The 25064-nt window shown below is 41.4% G+C and overlaps 2 protein-coding genes across 6 annotated transcripts in view; one reads left to right on the top strand and one right to left on the bottom strand.

Annotated features, from left to right (window-relative positions):
* Nucleotides 1-3789: 3789 nt before the first annotated feature.
* LOC144294248 (uncharacterized) lies at nucleotides 3790-24686 on the bottom strand. The gene is made up of 6 exons (XM_077866064.1): nucleotides 24248-24686; nucleotides 23153-23251; nucleotides 13840-13863; nucleotides 12403-12512; nucleotides 4718-5118; nucleotides 3790-3995 (listed from the first exon to the last, which is right to left on the bottom strand). Exons 1-5 carry the CDS (start codon nucleotides 24684-24686, stop codon nucleotides 4891-4893), a joined length of 900 nt encoding a protein of 299 aa, XP_077722190.1. The 3' UTR covers nucleotides 3790-3995; nucleotides 4718-4890.
* Nucleotides 24576-25064, top strand: part of ANKRD28 (ankyrin repeat domain 28) — a 204309-nt gene continuing 203820 nt past the window's right edge. Inside the window, exon 1 of one of the 5 annotated variants that reach the window (XM_077865245.1) lies at nucleotides 24576-24711. In XM_077865245.1, the coding sequence (XP_077721371.1) occupies nucleotides 24685-24711 (27 nt within the window). In that variant the 5' untranslated portion in view covers nucleotides 24576-24684. The remainder of the gene's footprint in view (nucleotides 24712-25064) is intronic. The other 4 variants (XM_077865247.1, XM_077865251.1, XM_077865253.1 and 1 more) reach the window with 4 other exon arrangements.

Genomic DNA, 25064 nt, shown 5'->3' with positions numbered 1-25064 from the left:
GAACTCGATCCATTAGTTAGCTTAATTTCACCCACGGTTCTAAACCATTAGGCCTAGGGAAGTTTCACAACTGAATCACATACACAGGGTTTCGTATAAAATCTTCAACAATACACAGTTTTTCTCTTACAGGTCTATAATGATGTGAATCTCATGAAAGCTGATTGCAGGATAAATGGTATGATGTTTTATTTTACCTTAATTGTGCCACCCTGAATGTGTCAGTATGGCCATGTGTATGGTACCAAGGCAGGATAGAATTGTGCACAAAATATTTCAAGACATGAGACTGAAACTAGGTGTGGATTATTTTAGATTACTTTCCTGGGATCTTTTTCCACAGTGTATTTTCAGGTCATGGAATAGCAACAGTTTTATAAATCTTTTTGAAAATGTTCAAAAACCAAAGTGAATTCTAAGAATACTAAGAGAAATAATAATAAATTCATTTCCATATTCTCTACTTATAGAGGGGCCAGACTTGCAGTAATTGTATCTATTCAAAACATATCTGAGAGCATGGGAGCCAGAAAGGGCTCAAAGCAAAGGGAATAGTTGTCACAAAGCCCATGCACTAGAGCCCCTGACCTGTAGCCAGGAGAAACAAAACACTCTGATGGCCTTAAGCCTAGGTCTCATGCTCTACTCCTGGTGCCCAGACTGAGGGTGTGTGAGAAGGGTGGTTCAGAAGAAAATCTGAGGGGCGCCTTGATGGCTCAGTCGGTTAAGTGTCGGGCTCAGGTCATGATCTCAGGGTCCTGGGATCGAGCCCTGCATCAGACTCTGTGCTCAGCGGGCAGTCTGCTTGAGGATTCTCTCTGTCCTTTCCTGTGCCCCTCCCCCTGTTCCATTTCTCTCAAATAAATTAATAAATAAATCTTTAGAAGGAAATCTGGGCTCTGCTTCCTGGACCACCAAAAGCCGACATGGCTGTGCACTCTGTTCACCATCTCTGGAGAGAATATGAACCATTTTAGAAAGATTTCCCTTACACAATTAAAATGTTGGCTTTTTTGGCATCTGTAAGGGTAGCATTCAGTTATCTGAAAAAGTTGTTTATGTAGAGGCACCACCACCAGACAGGTGCTCTGCATTTTTCACTTGGTCTTCTGAAACAGCTTGAGGATTTGCTCAAGGGAAGCACTCATTTTGCCTATATGCTGCTTTACAAAATAACTTCACTAACGCTTTCTTCGTTTCATTAGTTATTTATAGTCAAGTTTTGATTATCCACTAGGCAGGTTCCTGGCACCGTTTTCAGCCCTCTGTTTGCCTTTCTCACCTCCCACTGACACACACTTCTGCAGCTTGTAGCAACTTAGAATTTCCCCTGAGTCACAGCTCCTCTACTGCCATTGCCAGCTCAGCCACCCCTCCCCCAGCGAGTCTACGAACCCAAACAGCTACCTGCCTCTCCTTAACCTTTCCCAAGAACCGGATGAGGTCACCAGAGAAGACTCTGGGCTCCCTGAGCAGCATACAGAGAGCCTCAGAGCTTAGGCAAAGGCTGGAGAAGGGTCACTAACCGGGGTGGGGTGGGGCCATCCAATAGCTTCTCATCTCACTTCACAGCGTGGCATCATTTTGTTTGAAGTGTTATGTATTCCAAAGACATGTGACACACCCTCCCCTCCTCAAATTCCACATGAGTACAAAAACAAATTCCTAAGTTGCATCAGAATATTATTTCTTTTCTATCTGCACGTTGGGCCTCAGTGCAAGTGGCATTGGCTGGGGGATAGCTTCTGGGTCTCCTGGCTGCTGAGCCAGAGCTGTTTCCAATGCTACCTTAGAGCAGTGGTTCTCAATCTTGTAATTCTGATGCCTAGGCCTCAGCTCCAGAGCTTCTGATTTTATCTGGTCTGAGGTTAGGCCTGAGCATTGGGCTTTTCAAACATCTCCCAAGTGATTCTAATGTGCAACCAAGGCTGAGAACCACTGGCTTAGAGCCTCCCTTGGTTCGTAGTGATTATGGATGCACCTCTTCAGTTGCACAACTGTGGCTCCACTTGTTTCGAATAAATGTTTGACTAAGAAGGGGAGAAGATGTACACACACATAGAACGATTCAGGAGTTAGTGTACACTGCCAGAGTCAAAATTTAATTCACTCATTCAGTCAAAAAATATTTTTTGGAAGCTGCTAGTAGAATGGGTAGATGCAAAAATGCAGGATAAAGTCACTAACCCCTGGGATATAACAGCTCCCTAGAAGAAGCTTTTGGACATGTTCTCTGGACTCCCAGAATCTCCTACAGGGACAGTCAATTCTAGCCCTCCCTCCTTCCTGGTTTATGCCCAGTTACTGACTCATAATTCCCCTGCATTTGCACCTGATTTGACTGAACATATATAATACTGGTGCCTATAGTCTCTTGTTGCCCTGCAGAGTGCAGTTGCTTGAATTATGACAGTTATCTCTGCTAATAAAGTTCACTTTTTTACTGCAGAGTTATAAATACATATGCAGCTTGCATATTCGAGGAGGCATGTGGGAGGAAACGCTGAGCTGTGGGGCCCTTCTAGAACAGAAGCCACTCCCTGGCACCTGCACATACATAACTTTCCTGATACACCCCCCCCCCTCACCTCACAAAGGCTTATCTTCAGGGCTTTCTTTTAAAAAGGATTTACTGTAAGCAACCCTGGTGAGAAGATCAGAAATTAGCATCCTTGACATTTGCATTCCTTTCTCGGCCCCCAAATGGATTCACACCCATCAGCTTCCCTCTTCCCAGGGGGAAATTGGTCCCACAGTCTCTGAGGAACTGGAATGGCGTTAACTGGGTTGTAAAGTGACAGCCAAATGGGAATTAGGAAGAAGGGCAGCAGGAAGGGGGGGATGGCCGATCTTGTATATTTGAATTGTGCAAATAAGTTCACTAAATCTAGGATATGCTCAGGGTGCTCATGAGGAATATAAAGAAGCAGTGGACAAATAAATCTGGCCTGTTATCTGAAGGAGAAGAGCTAATGGAGGAATTTTCTAAAAGGAGCTTTAACTTTTTACTGAATGCAGTAACACTATACATTATCAATCAGCTGACTATAATTTTACAATTTAGCCTAGAATTTGAACTGTTTGCAGGAGATTGTACCTGTGGGTAATAATAGGTATGTATGGTGAATGTTATATAGCATATTTCTTTAAAATTTGCAGTGAGCTACTTTGGTAATATTTGCAAAGTAAATTATGATTATGTTGGGACACAGCATGGAGCAGACTCTGCTGGTTGTCTAACCAACAGTTTTCCCTTACTTTCCTTGCTAGTCAAGTATTGGTTTGCAAGGGAGGCAGCTGGGTTTCAATCCTCCCCCACGTGACAGGTTGAGAGTGACATTACCCTAGCCCCAGGATCAAAGGGAAAGAGGATTGGCCTCAGCCAATCTCAGTGTCCCATTCCCCTTGCGGGAGCTACTTTAAGGGTGGGTATGCTGGATTGTCCGCTGCCAGCATGGACCCCTATTTTCCTTTAAGTCTATGACCCATGCTGTCCAGAATCTGTGCATTCCAGGACATTGTGCACAAGAGGACCTCAGGTCAGGATTTGCAAAGAGGGTGGTGTTATTCTTCTAGAGATGGTTGTAGCTGTATATGTGGGCAGATGAGAGAGTCCCAGCAGCTTCTAGCACAAATTTGAGGAACTACACACTTAGTTGTTTGAGGCTAAGGGTTGCTTAGGGTCAACTCCTCTGATCTAAATTTAAGAATAGAGTTTCTGGACTCTGCTCCCCTCATTCTCCCAGGAGTTATGTATGCCCCCAAGTTCTACGGTGAGCCCATTAGAGCCAGAATACATAGAGTGGCTTCTTTATTTTTCTGTCCCGAACCCTGACTGATACAGTGGCAGGGGTCCAGTTGCGGCCAACAGGGTGAGGGCTTTTCTTTCCTCCTGAGAAGTAGACTATAGAAGAGACAGCCAGCCCCTATCTGCCTCTGGATGACGTGGCATTTGGATGTGATGCCTGGTACAGCTGTCACCATCTGCTGCCAGCCTGAAATAGAGCCAATATGCAAGTAAAAGGAGAGCCAAGAGAAATGCCCAGCAAGACGGCTGAAGTCCTGACGCACCTGCAGCCAAAGGGCTTCTAATTGGTGCAGACTTCTTTAAGGAAGCAAATGTTAAGATAATTTGACAGCAGCTGCCATGTTTTCTGAGGATGAGGCATTATATGGTGATTTACACCTGTTCTCCATTCTTTTCTTATAGTCTTCCTACACACCAGGCAAATGAATACATAGGTGGTCTCTGTCTCAAATGCATCACTCACCTTTAAAATATCTATATGAATTATTGGTTTGCATTGGCAGATGTGTCTACAATATTACTGCACTTTTTATTTTTTTCAAACTCCAGTTATACTTTAAAATAGGCTTACATTGCCAAGGCATTAGTACAATCCTATCATTTTGAATTTCTTCTTGTTTTAGCCATATACAGGGAGTCCTCACTTTGCATGGTAGTGCAGGAGTATAAAAATGGCCATGCAACCTGAAACTGTACAAAGCCATTTTAATAATTAACAGGAAAAATTACACCTCCAAAAAATCTTTTTTTCCAAAATATTAAAAACTTAGTTTCATTTACAAATATATGGAGATATTTTAAAAATTATAAGTTACATTTATTTAATAGTTACTTAAAATAATAGAAATATTAATTAAATGTTTTACTTCTTTGAAAAATTTTATCAAGAGTACTCTGAACAGTGCTTACCTTCAGAATGTCTTTTCTCTGCCTTGGCAAATTGTCATATCCGTTCTAAGTTTAGATCTGCTTCCAACATTTTATCCTTTACCCGTACAGTGAAATACCCTTGAGAGTTCCTTTAATGTGAAAATGTTGCCAGTACCACTTCCTCCAAGACATCCTCCTTTTTGTTGCACCACTCATTGATGATAGATTTGCCTTCTGGCTGCGTACCTAAGTTTCTTGAATAGCTGCAGGATCAACATTCTCACTATAGAAATATATGTTATTTGCAACTCAATCGTGATATAGGAACTATTATTACTATAATCGTTGTGAATTCCATATGGAAACTTCCTGGTGAGTTCTAAATCAGTTATAGTGGTAGAACTTGAAGAGAACTGTCTATAAACCTTGGGAGTTTGCCTCTGGAAAAGCAAAAAAAAAAAAAAAAAAAAAAAGTGTTATATGAATTCTCCCATCCTACTGACTTCCTAAAATGCTGTTGTTCTTTTCCCTCTTGTATCCACAAGGAATTGTTTGGGTAAGAACCTATCTACTCTTCTGGAAAAAAGAAAAGAAGGGTGTGAAGTCAAGTTTTTACCTGAGGAAAGCCAACTAGGCACAAAGGAAATTCATTTTGTAAAGTCATTATCCATACAGGCTAGCAATCATTAGAGTCTTCCGGGTTGAGTGGCAGTACCTGCCTGGATCAATGTGTTAAAAAGGACTTTGAGACTATGTCTAGGTTCAACAGAGAAGAGTATTGCAATTGATTACCAATGTCTGTCACAGTTAAGGAAGAAGACAATTAAAGGCACATGCTCAGGCCATTCCTAATCTAGGGGCTCCCTCTTAGTAAGGTCAGATATTCAAGTTTTCCAGCATATAAAAATGTATTTGATACCTCAGGGATGGACCTGTGACAACCAAATCATTAAGAAAGTGATATACAAATCAGAAAGTTTATTGACTTGATTTAGAAAGAAAATTATGAACGTGCACCTATTATTAAATGGGAACTTGAATGGTATAATAAAGGAACTTGACCTTTGGAGTCAGGCAGACCTAGTTTTGCACCAACGCTGCAACTCTCCATAGCTACATAGCTCCTTTATGGTATTCTGTTGATAAGGACATTGATGCTGTTTCTGGGGCAGTAGGGAAAAAATGTCCTGGTTAATTGACTATGTCTAAAACAGTCACAATGGGAAAGTGGGAATGGCTATTATTGATACATATTGTTATATATTCTAGTTTTTTTTTTTAAGATTTTATTTATTTATTCATGAGAGACACAGAAAGAGAGGCAGAGACACAGGCAGAGGCAGAAGCAGGCTCCATGCAAGGAGCCCGTTGTGAAACTTGATCCCAGACCCTCAGGATCACGCCCTAAGCCAAAGGCAGACGCTCAACCACTGAGCCACCCAGGCATCCCTAAATGTTTTTGACAATGAAATGCATGCTCTCCCAATAAGAAATGCATGCTCTCCCAATAAGAATGCATGCTCTCTCTCTCTCCTATTTTCTAGAATTGAAAAACTGCTTTGTGAACAAGGATATAAAAGATGATTGCTGCATGATTTGTGTGGCTAGTATCACTGAACCATCTTCACAGTATAAACACAAATGACATAAACATAAGTAAGAAACGACTGGTTCGTTGTACTGGACACCCACTCTTCTGCTCAGAGCTGGAGAAAAAAATGGTCACATTCTGTATCTTATCCATCCTCCATTTTATATATACCTTATAGACCAGCAATGACTGATAAAAATATAATGCAGGCCATTAATGTGAACCACATAGGTTATTTTACATTTTCTAATAGTCATATGAAAAAGGTGAAGAGAAATTAACACATTTTTACACAAACTCTGCCAGTTTTATTACCCATATACCTTATGCTGCATACCCTCACTTTCAGAGGGTAATTTTTATATTTAACTATTGTGGTTTCTCTGGCCAAGGAAGTATCTCAGAGGAGATGGTTGGGGGGCCGGTCCCACCAAACCTTAGACCTCTCTAGTTTGCATGTACTGCTGCTTGGTAGACAGCAGCTGCCTAGCCTGGCACTTGTGGTTCTCTTTGTGGGACACTGGTCTCTCCAGAACCACGACTGTCAGGCCCTCAGCCAAGTTAAACTATTTTTCTACCTTGGATTCTTTTGAAATTTCTCCTATAATCATAATTTTTTTTTAACTTGGAGAAAGGAACAGGATTCTTTTACTTCTTTGAGCTGCATTTCTGGAACCCTTACTGCTTTTCTCTAAACCAGCAGTTCCCATGCTTGAGTGAGCATCAGCATCACCAGGAGGGTTTGTTAAATTATTGGCCCAGCTCAAGTTTCAGATTCAGTAGGTCTGAGGTGGGACTGAATCATTTGCATTGCTAAAAGTTCCTAGGGGTTGGCAATGCTGCTGGTCCAGGGACCACACTTTGAGAACCACTAACAAGTATCTTCCATGTCTGTGGAAGAAGGAGATGAAAAGTTTTGAGTTTTTGAAACTGAATTTTGGCAAGTGAAAAGCATTAGGTTACATCTTGCCTCCAAAATAAGTCAACTCCAATTCTGAAGCAGCATCTTAGCATGCTCTAACACCCTTTCCAATATTTTTTTCCCCCAATCTTCTGCTAGAGGCAAAGCAACCACACATCTGACTCTGAAAGACCTCTGTTACAGCCCTCTATTGTTCCCAGGTGTGGTAAGCATCTCAGCATGCATGTTGGCAGTCATGTGCAGCATGGCTGGAGACTTCTTTGGACTAGTAGAATCCTTTCCCTAACACTAGGACCCCTCATAAAAGTCTTTGGCCCAAAGAGTATTGAATGATTGAGTGAATAAATGATATATGTTTGGAAAACAATAAGGGGACTATTCACGTGCTAGTTAAAATTTTCCTAAGTATCAGAGACAACGATACAAAAAGTTGTTAAAAACCAAAACTAAGGGGATCCCTGGGTGGCACAGCGGTTTGAGCCTGCCTTTGGCCCAGGGCGCGATCCTGGAGACCCGGGATCGAATCCCATGTCGGGCTCCCGGTGAATGGAGCCTGCTTCTCCCTCTGCCTGTGTCTCTGCCTCTCTCTCTCTCTCTGTGTGTGTGTGACTATCATAAATAAATAAAAATTAAAAAATATATATTTTTAAAAAAAAACAAAAACAAAACTAAGGATAGCCTGGTTGACTCAGCGGTTTAGTGCCGCCTTTGGCCTAGGGTGTGATCCTGGGGACCCGGGATCGAGTCCCACTTCGGGCTCCCTGCATGGAGCATGCTTCTCCCTCTGCCTGTGTCTCTGCTTCTCTCTCTTGTCTGTGTCTCTCATGAATAAATAAATAAAATCTTAAAAAAAAAAAACTAAACTAAAACAACAGAAACACTTGGACCTCCTGAGAATTCATTATAACTTTCATATCACTTACGTGATGTCAATTACATACAGTTCTAGATACCTATCATGGTGTTACAGACAAGGCTTCCATTTGACATAGATACTGTTACTTGGAGTGATGGACCTAATGTGTGTTATTATGAAGAAAATGGATTCAGTACCCTTAAACACTCAGTTTCAGAAGGCTTTTTTTTTAAACTTCTTATTTTGGGAAGTGTCAGATATATAACAATGGACCTTCATGAACCAATTGTCTAGACTCAATAAGGATCAACTCTTGGTCAATCTTGTTTAATCTGTAACTTCACCCACTTCAAAATACATGTAATTCTTTTGAAACAACTCCCAGTGTCATATTAGAGCATGAATGAAAAGTTTTAGTGTGTATCTCTAATTTATGAAGATTATTTTAAGAACTTAGTGACACTATCATTATCATATTTAAATAATAAATTCTTAACATCGCCAAGTATTTAACTAGTGTTCAAATTTTCCCATTGCCTCATTAATTTTTTTCAGTTTGTTTACTCAAACAACTTGTAGTCAAGTTGTATTGTTGTATTCAGAATACAAATAGGTTCATAAATTGTCATTGGCTGATGTGTACTTAAGTCACTCTTTTACATCACTAGGTTCTCATTCTTTCCCTTTTGGATTTAAAAATATTTTTGTTGTTGTTGAAGAAACTGGGTTGGTTGCTCTATAAATTTTCCTACAGTTTGGAGTTTGCAGATTATATTCCTATTGTACCTTATTCTCCCTTTATATGTAATAATTTCCCTTTATATGTAATAATTTCTTCCAAAAAGTTTATATTTTATCTTTTCATTAAAAAAATAGTTAAAAAGTGGCATACTTTACACACTTTTCTTCTGCCTTGCTATTTTTCATTCAACTTTATATGCTGGTGATCACTCCACTATACTTTACAGAGGAATCTCTCATTCCTTTTTTTTTTTTTTAATAGCTGTATATTACTCCACCATGTGGATGTTACATAACTTATTCAAGCAGTCCCCTACTGGTAGACAATTGATGTGTGTGAAGTTTGTTGCTACTACAAATAGTGGGGCAACGAATAGCTAATACTTGTCTTTTTTTTTTTTTTGCCTGGGTATCTTTGGAATAGATTCCCAGACAGGAAACTGCTGAGACAAAGGATAACTACGATTATTTTTATATATAATTTTGTTAGAAATTGCAGAAGCTCTGCTTTTAAATGCAATGTGTTTCTAGAAGTTTTGCTATAAAATGAATCCTGAAACATCCTATTTTAGTTATCTATTTCTACATAACAGATAACCCCCACAAGTAGTGGCTTAAAACAACATCATTTATTATTTCTCATGATTGTGCAGTTTGGGTGAGACTCCATTTGCTTGGCTGGGACAGCTTGTCTGGCACTGGAGAATCCATGTGATTTTATTCACGTTTCATGCCTCAGCTGTAGGGGCTAGGACAGTGGGATACTGGCCGGGCTTCTTTCTTTCCAAGTGATCTCACATTATCCAGAATTCCAAGCTTTATAAGCATGGTGTCTAAATCCCAAGACAGTAAAACTGGAAATTCCAAATTCTCCTAAGGTGTAGGTCCAGACTCATATGATATTATTTCTGCAATCTGCAGGCCAAAGCAAGCCTCATGGCTTTCCAGATTCAGAGAAGGGAAACAAACCCCATGGCCCATTGGGAGGAAAAATATTCATATATAACATTGAAAGCAATTATTAATGACTATCTTTCAGGCAATCTACCACAGGTCCCAACTGCATATATGCATTATATAAACCAAAAACCCATACCCTATTCTTTTTTTTTTTTTTTTTAAGATTCCATTCATTTATTCATGAGAGACACAGAGAGGCAGAGACATAGGCAGAGGGAGAAGCAAGCTCCATGTGAGGAGCCTGATGTGGGACTTGACCTCAGGACCCTGGGATCACAAACTGAGCCAAATGCAGACGCTCAACCACTGAGCCACCAGGACCCCCATACCCTATTCTTATCTACTTCAGCATCAGCAGAATCTGTGGAAAGAGTTCATAAAGGTGGTGAGAACTGAAACACCACTTTATGCTGCAGTGTTAAGTGTGGGTGATGGTAAAGCTCAAGGGAATCCAAAAGGGAGATAACATCTATCAAGGAAAAGGGAGATAGTTTTGCTTTGAGGTGCCTGATCATCCATCCAGCACATAAATCTGTCAGCAGCTATTGTATCCTTTTATTCTGTTAGTGTTTACTCAAGAACATTGTTCTAGGTTCAAAGAGTACAGTGGTGAACATAACACACAAGGTCCTAGCTCTTGTAGTACTTTTTTCTGGATAGGAAAATGCAGAACATGGCAAGGGAGAGAAAGATATATAAGAGAATATCATGCACTCAAAGAAGTCACAATGTATAGTAGTTTAAAGTGGGGATAAGTAATTATGACCTAGCTAGAACCAGAGATAATGGAAAGACAAATACAACATTGTATAAGTGGAGGGAAACAAACACAGAGTACCTGTTCTGCATAAATAGCTATAATATCAGCAGGACTGACTGCAGAGGTATAGGCAATACTGAGGAAAGGAGGGGTTCAGAGGAAATTAGAGGAAAGGAGGGATCATGGTGGCCTGGAGAGGTCAGGGAACACTATAAATGGAAGGGGGCATAGTGGGGACCAGAGCCCTCTTTTGTGTATCTGATGACAAACTGGCAAGTCCTAGGGGTTGTTGTGTGATTAAAAGTCCTCACCAAGATGGCTTTACTCCAAAACAGCCTCTCACTACTTGCTAAGAGAAAGACAAAATGGGGTTTTAAGACTGATTGATCTGGTAGATAATGCAGTTCTGTATAAAATATCATATTATTCAAAGGCCAAAACTGGAGTCCTATGAAAGATGTTTAAGGTGTAGTCCTTGGCTGTCATATCTTCATGTTCTCCCTTGGTGATCTCATTCAGCTACGTGGCTTTACATAGTATCTAAATGCCAATGACTCACAAAAGGATATCTTCAGCTCTGACATCTTGCCATACTCACATATCAACTGTTTAATCTACATACTCATTTGGAAGTCTGATAAGCTTCACATGGCCAAAATGGAATGCTTGATTTTTCCCTGGAAAAACTCTGCTACTCCCCTAATTTCCCTATAAGTTAGTGGTACCACCAGTACCAAGTTACTTAAGCCAAAACTTTGGAGTCTGTCTTGACTCCTCTTCCTTTCTAACACTCCACATCCAACTCATCAGCTTGTCCTGATTCTACCTTCAGAATGGATCTCAAATTCAACTACTCTATGCTTCTTCCCTGACACCAAGCCACCATCAAGCCTCATGTCCTAACCTATCTCTTGCCTCCTCTTATGCTCCCCTCATTCTATCAACACAGAGGCCGGAGCAAACTTTTAAAAAGTGAAGTCATATAATATCTCTGATTAAAACCCTCCAACGGCTTGCCACAGCAATTAAATTAAAATTTAAACCCCTAGCCTTGGCTTACAAGGCCCTATATTATTCTAGCCCTGACTTTTGCTTCAGCCTCACCTTCTGTTACACTGTCCCACCCTTCCAGCTCTCCAGCCACAATGGCCTTCTTTATGTTTCTCAAACATGCTGAGCTTTTAGCTTTCTTGGGAATTTTACACTGCTCTTTCCCTACTCTCTTCTTTGCATGGCTGAAAACTCTTCGCTTTTTTAGGTCCTAGCTCAGATGGCACCTCCTTCAAGATACCTCTCCTGACAATCCTATTTAAAGGAACCCACAGTTAAAATTCACTAATCAAGACACAGAGAGAATAATGATGAATAATGTAACAAAGTATTAGCTCTTCTGATACTTATATTCTAAATAGAGAGAATACAAAACATGGTAAGGGATAAATCATTATTCTCTATAGCATTGATCATACTTGAAAAATATCTTATTCATCTTCCTATTTATGTCCATACCTCATTACAATCAGTATATCTTAACAAAGGGAGGTAGGACAGGGCTATTAGCTGTCTTGTTCTCCACAGTATTTCCAGCTTTTATTATGGTGCTTAACATCTAGTGGATCTCAATGAATATTTGTTAACTATATAACTGAATGAACTTATATTAAAAATTATATAAGTAACAATATGGTTATAAAGGAAGAGCTTGTTATAGAGGAAAAACTGTTTATATCCCCTTTATTCAAATTATATCCTTCTAAATCTTGACTTCCAATCCCACCCTAACATTGTGCTGATGTCAAGGGTTATTGGACCCATTCATTACATTTGCCACCAGGGAAATGCATGTCAGTCTAATTACTCCAGTGTGACATACATTTCCTAGAGGGCAACATACCTCTTTGCTTCCTGTAAAACTGTGTTCTTTCAGGGCTGTGTTAAATGTTGGTGCTTCAGTTATGGTTTCTGATAGTCCTTTCTTTGTTCTTTGACATACGCAATCATGACCTAACCAGAATTAAATAGAGATAATGGAAAGACAAACACAACTTTGTGTAAGTGAAAGGAAACAAACACAGATTAGGGCATCTACTCTGTACCCTGTACGATCTAACACAAACAATGAACCTGACTTAACAGTCTGATGCTGGACAAATTATATAGTCTTTCATGGTTCAACTTCCTCTTTCTGTAACATCTGGATAATGGTACTTATTCTTCCTAACTTCCTTGTGAAATGTGTATTGTTTTATATCATAGAATTACAGAATGTTAGGCCCTCAGGTATCTTGGGAATCATCTAATCCATATCCAAATGTGGAAACTGAAGCCTGGTGAAGGCAAGTGATTTATCTAAGCTCGCGGCTAGCTATTGGAATGGCTGGAACTAGAACTCAGATCTTCTGACCCTTAGACCAGTGTTGTTTTGGTCTTACCATATTGCAATGTTTGCTGTTGCTTAGCTTTTCATGGGTGTCTGTATTGCCTTCAAGTTAGCTTATGTAATTCTTGAGGATCATGCTAATTTGTTTCTCTCACAGTGCTTATTTGATCATATATAAATATCTATTAAAAAAGCAATAGTCTGTACGTAGCACTTGCCACCCTTCCTGTCATAATCATCTGTAACTGTCTAGTTGCTTCCCCTCATTCATTGAAAATTTTAGCACCCAACTCACTTGTTCTTTCCATGTGACCGTTATTCTTGGTGATTTCAGCAAGCTCACAAATGAACCATATGACACTTGACCACTTAGTTTACTGAACTCCTCACCTCCAATGAGATTTTTCTCTACCTCATGTCAGCTATCCATTCTTATGCTCATATATTGTAATGTAAATCTTGATTTTTAAGCAGTCCATTGTTTGACTACTGTCCCTCATCTTCTAGTTCGCTTATCATAATATCCCAACTCCAACCATTCTTCAACCAAATTAGGAACTCTGATCCTTTGGCCCTATCTGTGTTTCACTGTTTTTTCCTCTCCTCACTCTTTCTTCTTCATCCAGTCTAGAATCCCTGGTCCATCATTGTAATCAGTCCTTTATGTACATCCACAACTCCATTGCCACTTTCTTTCTCCATCACTTGCCTGGAAAAACTCCAGTCCTTGTTAAAGCCAACTGTCTACCTATCTTGTCCCCATACCCAAGCAGTGGAACAAACCTGATTAAAACAGTCATAACTTGTGCTATTTAAATTTAGGATTATAAATTAGAGGAGGGCCCTCAGCAGTGCCCAGTAATTCTTCATTTCCTTAGTTAACCCTCTCTCATTCTCCTAGACTTTGTTTATTTAAATCACACATTCTTAATACCCAATCTTCACTCTTACCTGATATTGTCACCCACTGATATACTGCGGAAAAAAATAAAATTAAGTGAAAGAGAGCAACTGGCTCTTTTCCAATCTTATCTTCCCCCATTTCCCCAACCTCCACACTGTAAATGAATGAACTGTCCATGCTATTAAGACTAAACTCTCTGTTGAGAGATAGTTCTCCATGTGTCTCTTATATCTGTTTCGATTCAGACTATCTCATCAAGGATATTTGTAGAGTGAATAGCCTTGGAAGATAGAGATAGTGTCTTCCTTTGGAACAAATAGTAGGAGTATAGTGAAGCTTACTGTCCATTATAATAAAAATAATGTCTTTCTCTGGAGCAAAGGACAGGCATATTTACTGCCCAATGTAAAAGATTCAGGTTCACTAAGCTCAGATTTCCTTACTTGTAATGCAACCCACTGCACATGCAGGCATTACCTGGCCCTCTTCCTACATTGCTCCGTGGGAATGGAGGTTCAGGAAATTGATGCAATAAAATTCTGATCTCTGGCTACTGCTATTGCTGTGAGAAATGAAATCCTTGGTCTCTGACCCAGGCATCTCATGTTTTCTGCCAGCATCCATGAAATTATGACAGGCTAACTTAGCATACATGTTAGATAAAATCTCAGACATTTCAGAGTTCTTGACACTTTCTACTTCTGAATTGCATCTCATTTCCTCTTGCCTTTTCAAGGACTTTGCTCCTACAGGTATCTGTTCTCTCTTTTGCATTGTCAATTTTTCCCTTTCAACTCTATCACTCCCCAGCCTATACAGGTGATGTAATATCTACCACCTTAAAAGACAAAAACAGCTCCCCTTAGGCTTCTCATTTCTCTTCATCTACTGTTCTATTTCTCTCCTGCCTTTTAAAATAAGACACCTTGAAAAAGTCGTCTTTATTCATTTTCTCCACCTCTTCACTTTTCATTCTCTTCTAACTCATTCCAATCAGATTTATTTTTTTTAAGATTGTCTTTACTTAAGAGGGGGAGCACAAGCAGGGGGAGCAGCAGAGGGAGAGGGAGAATCGGGCTCCCTGCTCAGCAGGGACCTGGGATCATGACCTGTGCTGAAGGCAGACATTTAACCGGCTGAACCACCCAGGCACCCCTCCAATCAGATTTTTAGTTATGCCATTTTTCTGAAACCCTTCTGAAAGTTGTCATCAACCTCCATATGGTGTAATCCAATGATCCTAAAAAATCCAATTTCTCTTTCTATTGGACCTAGCAGAAATCAACCAGTTGACCACTCTCTTTCTTGAAATACATTCTCGAGGGGCACCTGGGTGGCTCAGTCAGTTAAGTGTCTGCTCTCTGTTCGGGTCATGATCCCAGGGTCCTGGGATTGAGCTCTGCATCAGGCTCTCTGCTTCTCCCTCTCCTTCTGCCTGCACTCAGCCTACTTGTGGTCTCTTTCTCTGCCAAATTAGAAAAAGAAAAAAAAAAAAGGAAGAAAAAGATAAATACATTCTTGGTTTTGATTTTTCTTATCCCACTCAATATCCTTTGCTGGTTCTTCCTACTCTACAGAGAAGATTATGTGGGTTTTGTCCTTCATTCCATTAATATAATACATTAATTGATCTTCAGATGTTAAACTAACTCTGTATTCCTGAAATAAATCCAACTTGGGAATGATATATTCTTCTTTTTTAAAGTTGCTTAATTCAATTTGGTAATATTTTGTTAAGGATTTTTATATCTTTGTTCATAAGGGATATTGTTCTGCAGGCTTTTCCTGTGATGTCTTTGTCTGTCTTTGGAATCAGGGTAGTACTGGCCTCCTAAAATAAGTTGGGAAGTGTTCTTTTTCTCAAAGAATTTGTGAAGGATTGGTCTTATTTTTTCTTTAAATATTTGATAGAATTCACTAGGGACACCATCTGGGCCTGGCTTTTGTTTGTGAGATTTTAAATTACTAGTTCAGTATCTTTTCTTGTCAAAGGTTTATGCAGATATTTTGTTTCTTGAGTCAGTTTTGGTTGTGTACCTCTAGGAATCATTCCATTTTATCTAAGTTGGTTGATTTATTGGCATTCAGTTGTTGGTAATATTCCCTTATAATTCTTTTAATTTCTACAGAGTTGGTAGTGATATCCATTCCTTCATGATTTTAGTAATTAGTGTCTTTTATTTTCTTGGTTAGTCTAGGCAAGGGTTTGGTCAATTTTATCGATGTTTTCAAAGAATCAACTTTTTAAAAAGTTTTCTCTATTGTTTTTCTGCTATAATATTTATTATTTCATTCCTTCTGTTTGCTTTGTGTTTAGCTTGCTTTTTGCTTTCTAGTTTCTTAATGTGGAATCCTAGGTATTTGATTTTTCAAAATTTTATATAGGCATCTAGAGTTATATATTTCTCTCTCAGCATTGCTTTTTATTTTTTTTAGAGACAGAAGCAAGAGGGTATGTATGTGCAAGTGACAGGAGTGGCAGAGGGAGAGAATCTTCATGTAGACTCTTTGCTGAGTGTGGAGCCCCACTCAGGGCTTGATTCCACAACCCATGAGATCACAACCCCAGCAGAAACCAAGAGTCAGGGATCCCTGGGTGGCGCAGCGGTTTGGCGCCTGCCTTTGGCCCAGGGCGCGATCCTGGAGACCCGGGATCGAATCCCACATCGGGCTCCCGGTGCATGGAGCCTGCTTCTCCCTCTGCCTATGTCTCTGCCTCTCTCTCTCTATCTCTGTGTGACTATCATAAATAAATAAAAATTAAAAAAAAAAAAAAAAAGAAACCAAGAGTCAGTCATGCAACTGATTAAGCCACTCAGGTGCCCATAAGCACTACTTTAGATGCATGCCATGAATTCTGATTAATTTCCCTTGTGATTTCTTCTTTGACTCATCAGTTATTTAGAAATGTATTGCTTAATTTCCAACTATTTGGTGTTTTCTCAGTTATCTTTCTGTTATAGATCTTTAATTCCATTGTCACAGGACATATTTTATGTAATTTCAATTTTTAATCTTCTGTATTTTATTGGAACTTATGTTGAGCTATAGTATATGGTATATCCTGGAGAACATTCCATATGCACTTAAAAAGAAACGTGTATGCTGCAGTTTTGGTGTGGTATGTTTTATTAATATTAATTAAGACAAGTTGTTCGACAGTGTTCTTAAAGTCTTCTTTAATTGTTCTATCAACTGTTGAAAGTGGGATGTTGAAATCTCTATTATTGTCTAGTTCTCTTCATTTTTGCATCATACATTTTGGGAGTTGGTTCTTTGATGTATAGATAACTATTATATCTTCTAGATGCATCGACCACTTATCAAAAATGTTTCCAGTAATATTTGTCTTAAAGTTTGTCTGATATTAATATAGCTATTCTAGGCCTCTTATTATTATGTTTGCATGCTATGCTTTTTCCATTCTTTATTTTTAATCTACTTTATTTTTGAATTCAGGTGTGTCTCTTGTAGGCCTATGACACAGAGTTGGATTTTGCTGTTTTATTCTGTCTGACAGTATTTGCCTTTTGAATAGCATGTTTGGTCCAATTATACTTAATGTACTTAATGATATAATCTGAATTTCTTTTGCTATTTTGATAGTTATTTTCTATGTGTCTCATATCTTTTTTATTTTTAAAGATTTTACTTATTTATTCATGAGAGACACAGAGAGAAGCAGAGACAGAGGGAGAGGGAGAAGCAGGCTCCACGCAGGGAGCCCAATGTGGGACTCAATCCTGGGACTCCAGGATCACACCCTGAGCTGAAGGCAGACACTCAACCGTTGAGCCATCCAGGCGTCCCGATGTGTCTCATATCTTTTTTTTTCTTTTTTCTTTCTTTTTTTTTAGAGAGAGAGAGACTTCAAACATGCATGAGTGGGGGAAGGAGGGGGAAAGAAAGAATCTTAAACAGGTTCCACACCCAGTACAGAGCCCAACTCGGGGATTGATCTCATGACCCTGAGTTATGACCTGAGCTTAAGCCAAGAGTTGGTTGCTGAACTGACTGAGCCACCCAGATGCCCCAATGTGTCTCATATCCTTTTTATTCAGTGAACTCATGAAATCATGAAGTACTAATATATTTGGAAACAACTCAAACAATTTCTCACTGAACAAAATATGCAGAGTATAGAAAAATAGAAGAAACAACTCATACTTTTGTCATTCAAACACAACTTTAATAGTTATATTTTTCCAGTCTTTAAAAATTTTTTCTATTCAGATTTTTGCTTGTTTACATAGTTTATATATTATTCAATTACATATCTTTAGCTTATGCAGTCTATTACATTCATTTCCTATGTATTTCAGCCACAGAGCAGCCATCACCAACAGAGAGATATTCAAAGCAGTTAAGCAGAAACCACTTTGGAAGAGCTTTTGACCAAATGAAATGGTTCTGAATGGCCTTGTTGAAATAACTACACTTGTCAAAAACTGGATACATAAGAGGGTTGGTTTGGAAGACAAGATATCTGAGAGGCACCTGGTGCATCAAGAGTCTTGGTTATACACTTGGTTTTTAACTTTCTACTTTGTGAAACAAAACAAAGGCAAGGCATCTTCTCTTGTACATTTGGTAAAATTCACTTGTAAATGGCTGGACTAAGTTTCTTGGAGGAATAGTATAGACTATTTTTTTACTATTGATTATGGGTTTTATGTGTGTATACATATATATAATCTCATGTGATATTAAGCTTATTGATTCCTTGGCATTCTAACCTTTCATCTACTTGTCTGTTAGTTTTTGATGATGCATTTATCAATTTCTCTATGTAGTTCTATCAAACTTCACTCTATGTGGTTGAGTGCACTTAAGTTTATGATTGTATCATGACTGTAGGTTGTCTTGGTGGATAGTTACTTTATCAATCCTTGTTTTAAATTGTTATGTTGGATATTAATGTTATTAGATGACAATTTTTTGGTTAGTATTTTCTTGGTAGTTTAAAAAATTGCCTTCCTCCAAATGTTTTGGTGATATATTCTAACCATATACTTGCAAATAGCACGTGATTGGGTTTATTTCTTTATTTTTAAAAAATTTTTTATTTATTCATGAGAGACACAGAGAGAGGGAGGCAGAGGGAGAAGCAGGCTCCATGCAGGGAGCCTGACGTGGGACTAGATCTCGGGTCTCCAGGATCATGCCATGGGCTGAAGGTGGCACTAAACCGCTGAGTCACCTGGGCTGCCCTGGGTTTCTTTAAAGATCCATCCTAAATGTGATTTCTGTGTCGTTGTTTTTTAATAATGTAAACCATTTATATTTATTGTGATTAATAACACTTGGACTTCTCTCTAGAATCTTGTTTTCTATTTATACTTTTAATTTCCTTTTTTTCCTTCTTTTTTTGCCTGCTAATCCAGTGACTAAGTTTTCTCTAGGTTATTTTTTCCCCCTCTATCAATCTGAAGTTAGGCATTCTAGTTCCCTAATTTTGGTGAATACCACCCTTCAATGTTTAATATGTATACCAGTAGCAGACTCTGTCATTTCAAGGCTGCCATAATCTTTTAAATAGCCTTTTTATATTTAGGATAATTCCTGGTTATACATCTCACCTTCCGGTATAAAATTCAGAACTCAGATTTCCTGCCTCCATTACAACCAGGATGCAAGCCTATGACATAAGCTCTGCTAACCAGAAGCACCTGCGGAAATGTGAGGACTATGAGTATACAAGCTCTGCACACAGCTTTTATTTTGCTGGTGCAGGGGTAAAGATAGAGGTATCTAGTCTGTAAAGGTGGGAGTGGTTGCAAGATCAAAGTTCTGACACAGAATTGGCCTTGATGCTGATAGCAGGAACAGATGAAGAAAAACTGAGCTCATGGCATTTGGTGCTTGTTGGGAATAACAGCAGTTTATCATGTCAGTTCTGTTGTATGGTTTAAGGCAATTTTTCTAGCACCTTAACCCAAGCTGGTTTGTTTGTTTGTTTAGCTTACCCAATAACCCTGGAACTGCTGAATGTCAATTTAAGAAATTCTTGCTTGGAGTCTCTTGTTTGCAACAAAGAATTTTAACCAATATAATAACCTGTCAAAGTCTATAATTAAAGTGTATATCACTTCTTCTGAGTAAATCAAGCCTTTAATTCAGAACTCCCTTCTGCCATCATCTACCATATTTTTAAGGGCTAATTATTTTATGTTTGAGAGAGAGAAAGAGAGAGAGGAGGGGCAGAGGGAGAGAGAGACTCTTAAGCAGGCTCCATGCCCAACAATAGAGCCTGACTCAGTGCTCAATATCACCACCCTGATCATGACCTGAGCCAAAATCAAGAGCCAGATGTTCGGCAATGAGAGTCATCCAAGCACCCCATTAAGGGCTCATATTTTAATTTCATCTGGTTTTAAACTTCCAAAATACTGGTACATAAAAAAATATTACTGACTTAGACTAGCTGAGATTTTGCTAACTTATTTGTTAATTCTTCCTTCTCCCATCTTATTCCTTTTGGGTTTGACTTTTTTCTTATTGGAGCAAATTCCTTAGTATGTCTTTTAATGAAAACCTGTGAGTATTAAGTTCAAAAATGTGTTTATTTTTTTCTTCCTCCTGAAAGATAGTTTAGCTAGGTATAGAATTCTAGTTTCTCTGTTATAGACTCTCCATATTTGAAGATAGTTTCCATTGTCTTCTGTCATTTATTGTTGCTTATAAATCCGACAGGTGGGCAGCCCTGGTGGTGCAGTGGTTTACGCCACCTGCAGCCCAGGGTGTGATCCTGGAGACCCGGGATCGAGTCCCACGTCGGGCGTCTTGCGTGGATCTTCTTCTCCCTCTGCCTGTGTCTCTGCCTCTCTCTCTCTGAATGAATAAATGAATAAATCTTAAAAAAAAAAAATCCAACAGGTCATTCCTATCAAAATGACTGTCATTGCTTTTAGGATAATTTGACTTTTCTCAGTGGTAACTTTTAACATTTTCCTACTGCATTTGGTATTCTGTAATTTCACTTCTGTGTACAGGTCTCAGTTTTAGAAATTTATTCTGCTTGAGCCTCAGCATTTTCCTTTGATTTGATAACTCACATTTTTCTTCAGGTCTGAAGACTTCTCACACATTATCTCTTTGAATATTGTCTCTCCTTCATACTCTATTTTTTCTCCACTAGAAACTCTTTTTTTTTTTTTTTTTTTTTTTAGAAATTCTTTTAGATGTACATTGGGTCTTCTATTTCTATCCTCTAGGTTTCTGAACTTATCTTGCTGCTTTAGCAGCTTATTATATGCATTTCTGTGTATTTCAGTCTCTTCATAAAAATCATTTTTATAATATAAGGATTATCTGGCTCAAAAGTCGCCAGTAGTGTTATTTCTTACCATATTAGTTACTTGCCTGGCTTTCAAGGCTCTCATGCATCCATGCTCTGACATTAGGTAGGTAACTATGGGCAAACCACTTCTCTGGGCCCCGGTTTCCCAACACAAAAAGATTAATAAAGTTATTGAAAAACTTGAATGAGGTGAAGCACTTAAGATGCTGACAAGTGCCCAACACATAGCAATATCCTATATACAATTTAGTGTGGTTGCCCCTCTCAACACAATTTCCCCAGTGGTCACATCTGTATGACATCTTTCGTCCTACCATTTTATACATGAATTCTGAATGGAAGCTGTTAAAAGTTCTAAGATCTTGCTTCTTTCATTGTAATGATTGGCTGAAGCATGGTCAGATGAGTTTAACTCAACTGATTAGTCATTCCCTGAGACTTAAAATTTGAAGTTCCTTTATGACAGCAGAATACTCAAATTGTGAGTAGAGTTGCTAGCTGTAGTCAGAGGGAATGAAAATGACATTTAGAAAAGGCAGAGAGAGGGGAATGAGTTGGGGGGAGAGAGATTACTGACACGACTCAAGTTCGTGGTCTCATTAGCATTGATGTACGGAACTTTTTGATACTATGGATTCCTTTAATATTTGAATATTTTATAACAGGGAGAAATAGCTTTATAATAAAGATTGTGAAAGAGTTCATCAGAATTTGAACATGAATCTTACTTCATTTTATTGCTCAATTATATAGATTTTTTATTTCTACTTTCCAGAATGATTGTTTTCCCATCTCCAGCTATGGAAAAGTAGCTGTAACAACATTGTATTTGAATGGTCCTACAGAGTTCCCACAGCCTTTCATATCATTATCTTATTTGGTGTGAGATGAGTAGGCCAGGTAATGTTCTGCTTAGTTTTTACAAATTATGAAATTAGGATTCAAGTTACCTATTATTGTTCAGGATGGAGAAGGGTGAGAATTGAGCTAGGTATTGAGCGTTCTCTATCAGGAGAACTCAGAGCTTACTATTTGCAAGGGTGTCAGAGACAGTGTATTGTAAAATATTTTCATCAATTACTGTTAATTAGGATTTCAGAAGGGCTCTGAAAAGTTTCATTAGCTCAATCATAAAACCTATTAAAATGCACTCAATCCACAATTTAAATTCATACTCTCAAATGTACTTGAGGTTTCCCAAAAGTTAATCTTTGCCATGTTCTGAATCAAGTTCCTGTTGTGCTTTTAAACTCTAGAACATTAACCTTGAGAAGATATTATTGGGGGCGGAGTAGAGGAGAACGGGGTATATTAATTCCTGCCTAGACATCCATAGTGCTTAACAGGTTCATGTACAAATGAGGGTAAATTCCTGCAACCCTTGACTAAGATAAAACTCTGTGTTGGATATGGAACATGGGTAATTATTTACAAAGGTGACTTGTAATCACAAAGTACTCTAGCAATATTATCACAACACCTTTGTTTTGGGGAACTCAAATGCTTTTACAACTTCATGCATTCACCCTCACTGAACTGACAAGGAGAGGCTGGATGACAAATATCTGCTGAAGTTGTTGGAAGTAAAGAGGAGTGAGGTACTGAGGATAATGCAAATCAAGAACAGTGTAGCTTCCTCTTTAGCCTCAGCGTGGTTACCTGTTACGAGAACCTTTCCTTTTCAAGTGGCAAACATAATTTATGAGGATTGTTAATTTCAGGTAAGATTGTTAATTTTAGGTAAATTTTGCTTTTATGGAATCAAGACATTGGTACGTTAAAGACTATTGGAAGGATCATACTATTAGTTAACCAGCAGTGTTTTTCATTTTGCACACTGACATTGGCATTTTTTATGGGGCTAAAAGATAAGCTTTTTGTTTTAAGCACAGCATCGTAATAAACTGACCGTCCTGGCATAGGTCCCCTTTTCTCCTGCCATTAAACTCAAATCGATCCTCTAAATAAAGTCTGTCCCGAGAGACACAATTGATGTAGGGAAAAGGGGACGTTTTTAAACCGAGCCTGACGTCACACGTTTGTGCTTTAACCATCTGTACCTTTTATTAACCAGGGGCTGGAGCCGCCCAGGCGGACAGACACAGGCGCACAACAGCCTTCTCCCACACAAGCCTGGAATGGTAACAGTGTGCGGCTGCCTTAGAAAGAAAAGCCGTTTCAGAACTGTGGGGTGGCATGGGTGTGTGTGTGTGTGTGTGTGTGTGTGTGTGGCAGGGTGAGGGAATCATTTCTTCTCCATCCGAGGATGCTATTTATTGGAAATCCAGCACATCTTTTGTTTTTTAAATTGATTTCTCTCGAGTGGGAGGTAAAACCCTTCAGATGCGAAAGAAGAAAGGAGGGGAAAAAAAAAAAAAAAAAGCAAGTCGGGCAGGAGGATTTTGGAGAACTGCAGCCTTGCCTCGGATTGGGACTACAGGCAAGAGAAAGACTCCGGCGTCCACAACCTGTTTGGCTGCAAAGATGCCGCCGTTCCGCCCGGAGTGCAGCATCGCTGCCCCCTCCGCCCCCCCCCCCCCCCGGCCCGGTGGCTGCCCCCGGGAGCGCAGCGGCCCCCCGCGTCACCTCTCACACCCTGCGGCGACGAGTCCAAGCGGGTCCGGAGGGGCGTGCGCTGGGGAGGACGCGCGCGGCCCGGGCAGTCCGCGCCCCCCCGCGGCCCCCGCCTCGCCCCTCCTCCCCCGGCCCACGGGCGCAGTCTCACTCTCCTTGCACGTGCGCGCCGGGTTCGCCCCGGTCCCCTCGCCGCTCCCGGGAAGGCGGCGGCCCCCAGGTGCCCACCTCTCACGCCCCTTCCGGCCCCTCACCCGGCTCTTCCATCCTCCTCGCGCTGAGGAGAGTCCGCGCCGCACCTCCACGTGCGAACCCGGGGCCGTTACCCCGCGTCCCGACGCCCCCCCGCCCCCGCCCCCGCCCCCGCCCGGGCTCCGCCCACCGCGCCCCGGGCGCGCGCCCCGGACTACCTGGCCGCCCCTCCCCCTGCCGGGCTCGGCTCCCCGCCCGCCTCCCCCGCCCGGCGCGCGCCAGCTCGCAGCCCACCCCTCGCCGCTTCCTTCTCTCCGCCCCCTCCCTCTCCAGGAGGGTGGGGGGGCGCGAACGGGCGCGGCGGCGTGGCCAATGGGCGCTCGGCTTACTCTGGCCTCTCCCCCGCGCGGCCGCCAATCGCGGCGGGCGGTGGTGGTAATATTGTGGAGTGGAGTTTGGATGCCGCCGCTGCCGCGGGCTGGAACGGCGCGGCCGCGGGGGCTGCCGGCGTATTTCGGGAAGGGGGCGTGAGGAGGCGGCGGCGGCGGCGGCGGCGGGCGGAGGCAGCTGAGAGAGAAAGAGAAAGAAAGGGGAGGAGAGGGCGGGGGAGTACCCGGGGGAGGCGGGACCGACCGGGCTCCTCACCTCTCGGCGGCGGCGGCGGCGGCGGGCGGCCGGGGAGGCGGCACCGCCCCCTGCCCGCGGACTCTTCGGCGCAGCCGGCCGCCGACCCGCTCGCTGCCCCCCCCCCCCCCCCGCCCCGGGGCAGCGGCCGAAGCTACGGGGGCGGAAGCGGCGGGCCGGGGCGGCGGTGGAGGCGACCGCCATGGCGTTCCTCAAACTCCGTGACCAGGTAGGTGAGGGGCGGCGGGGCGGGATCGCGCCGCCCGGGGAGGGAGGAAGGAAGGGAGGGAGGGAGGGCGGGCGGCGGGCCGGCGCTGTGGGCCGCCTGGGCGCCCGCTCGGCGGGGTGCTGCCCCGGGCACGGGCGCGCGGAGGCCGGGCGGGGGCCGCGAGCGACCGGCCTGTCAGCGGAGCCGCCGCCGGCTGAAGCCCACGTGCGGCCGGGGGGCTCGCGGGCGTCTCCGGTCGCCGCCGCGTGAGGGGCGGGTCCCGCGCTGGCCGCCTGGGCGCCCGCGGCCGGCGCCCTGCCGGGTCGGCGCCTCCTCTCTCCTGCCAGGTGAGGCTCGGGCCTAACAGGTGGCTT

Source organism: Canis aureus, chromosome 22 (genome assembly GCF_053574225.1).
Source record: "Canis aureus isolate CA01 chromosome 22, VMU_Caureus_v.1.0, whole genome shotgun sequence".
NCBI lineage: Eukaryota > Metazoa > Chordata > Mammalia > Carnivora > Canidae > Canis > Canis aureus.
Note: the sequence above shows the minus strand (reverse complement) of the source record. Positions and strands in the feature narration are given on the sequence as shown.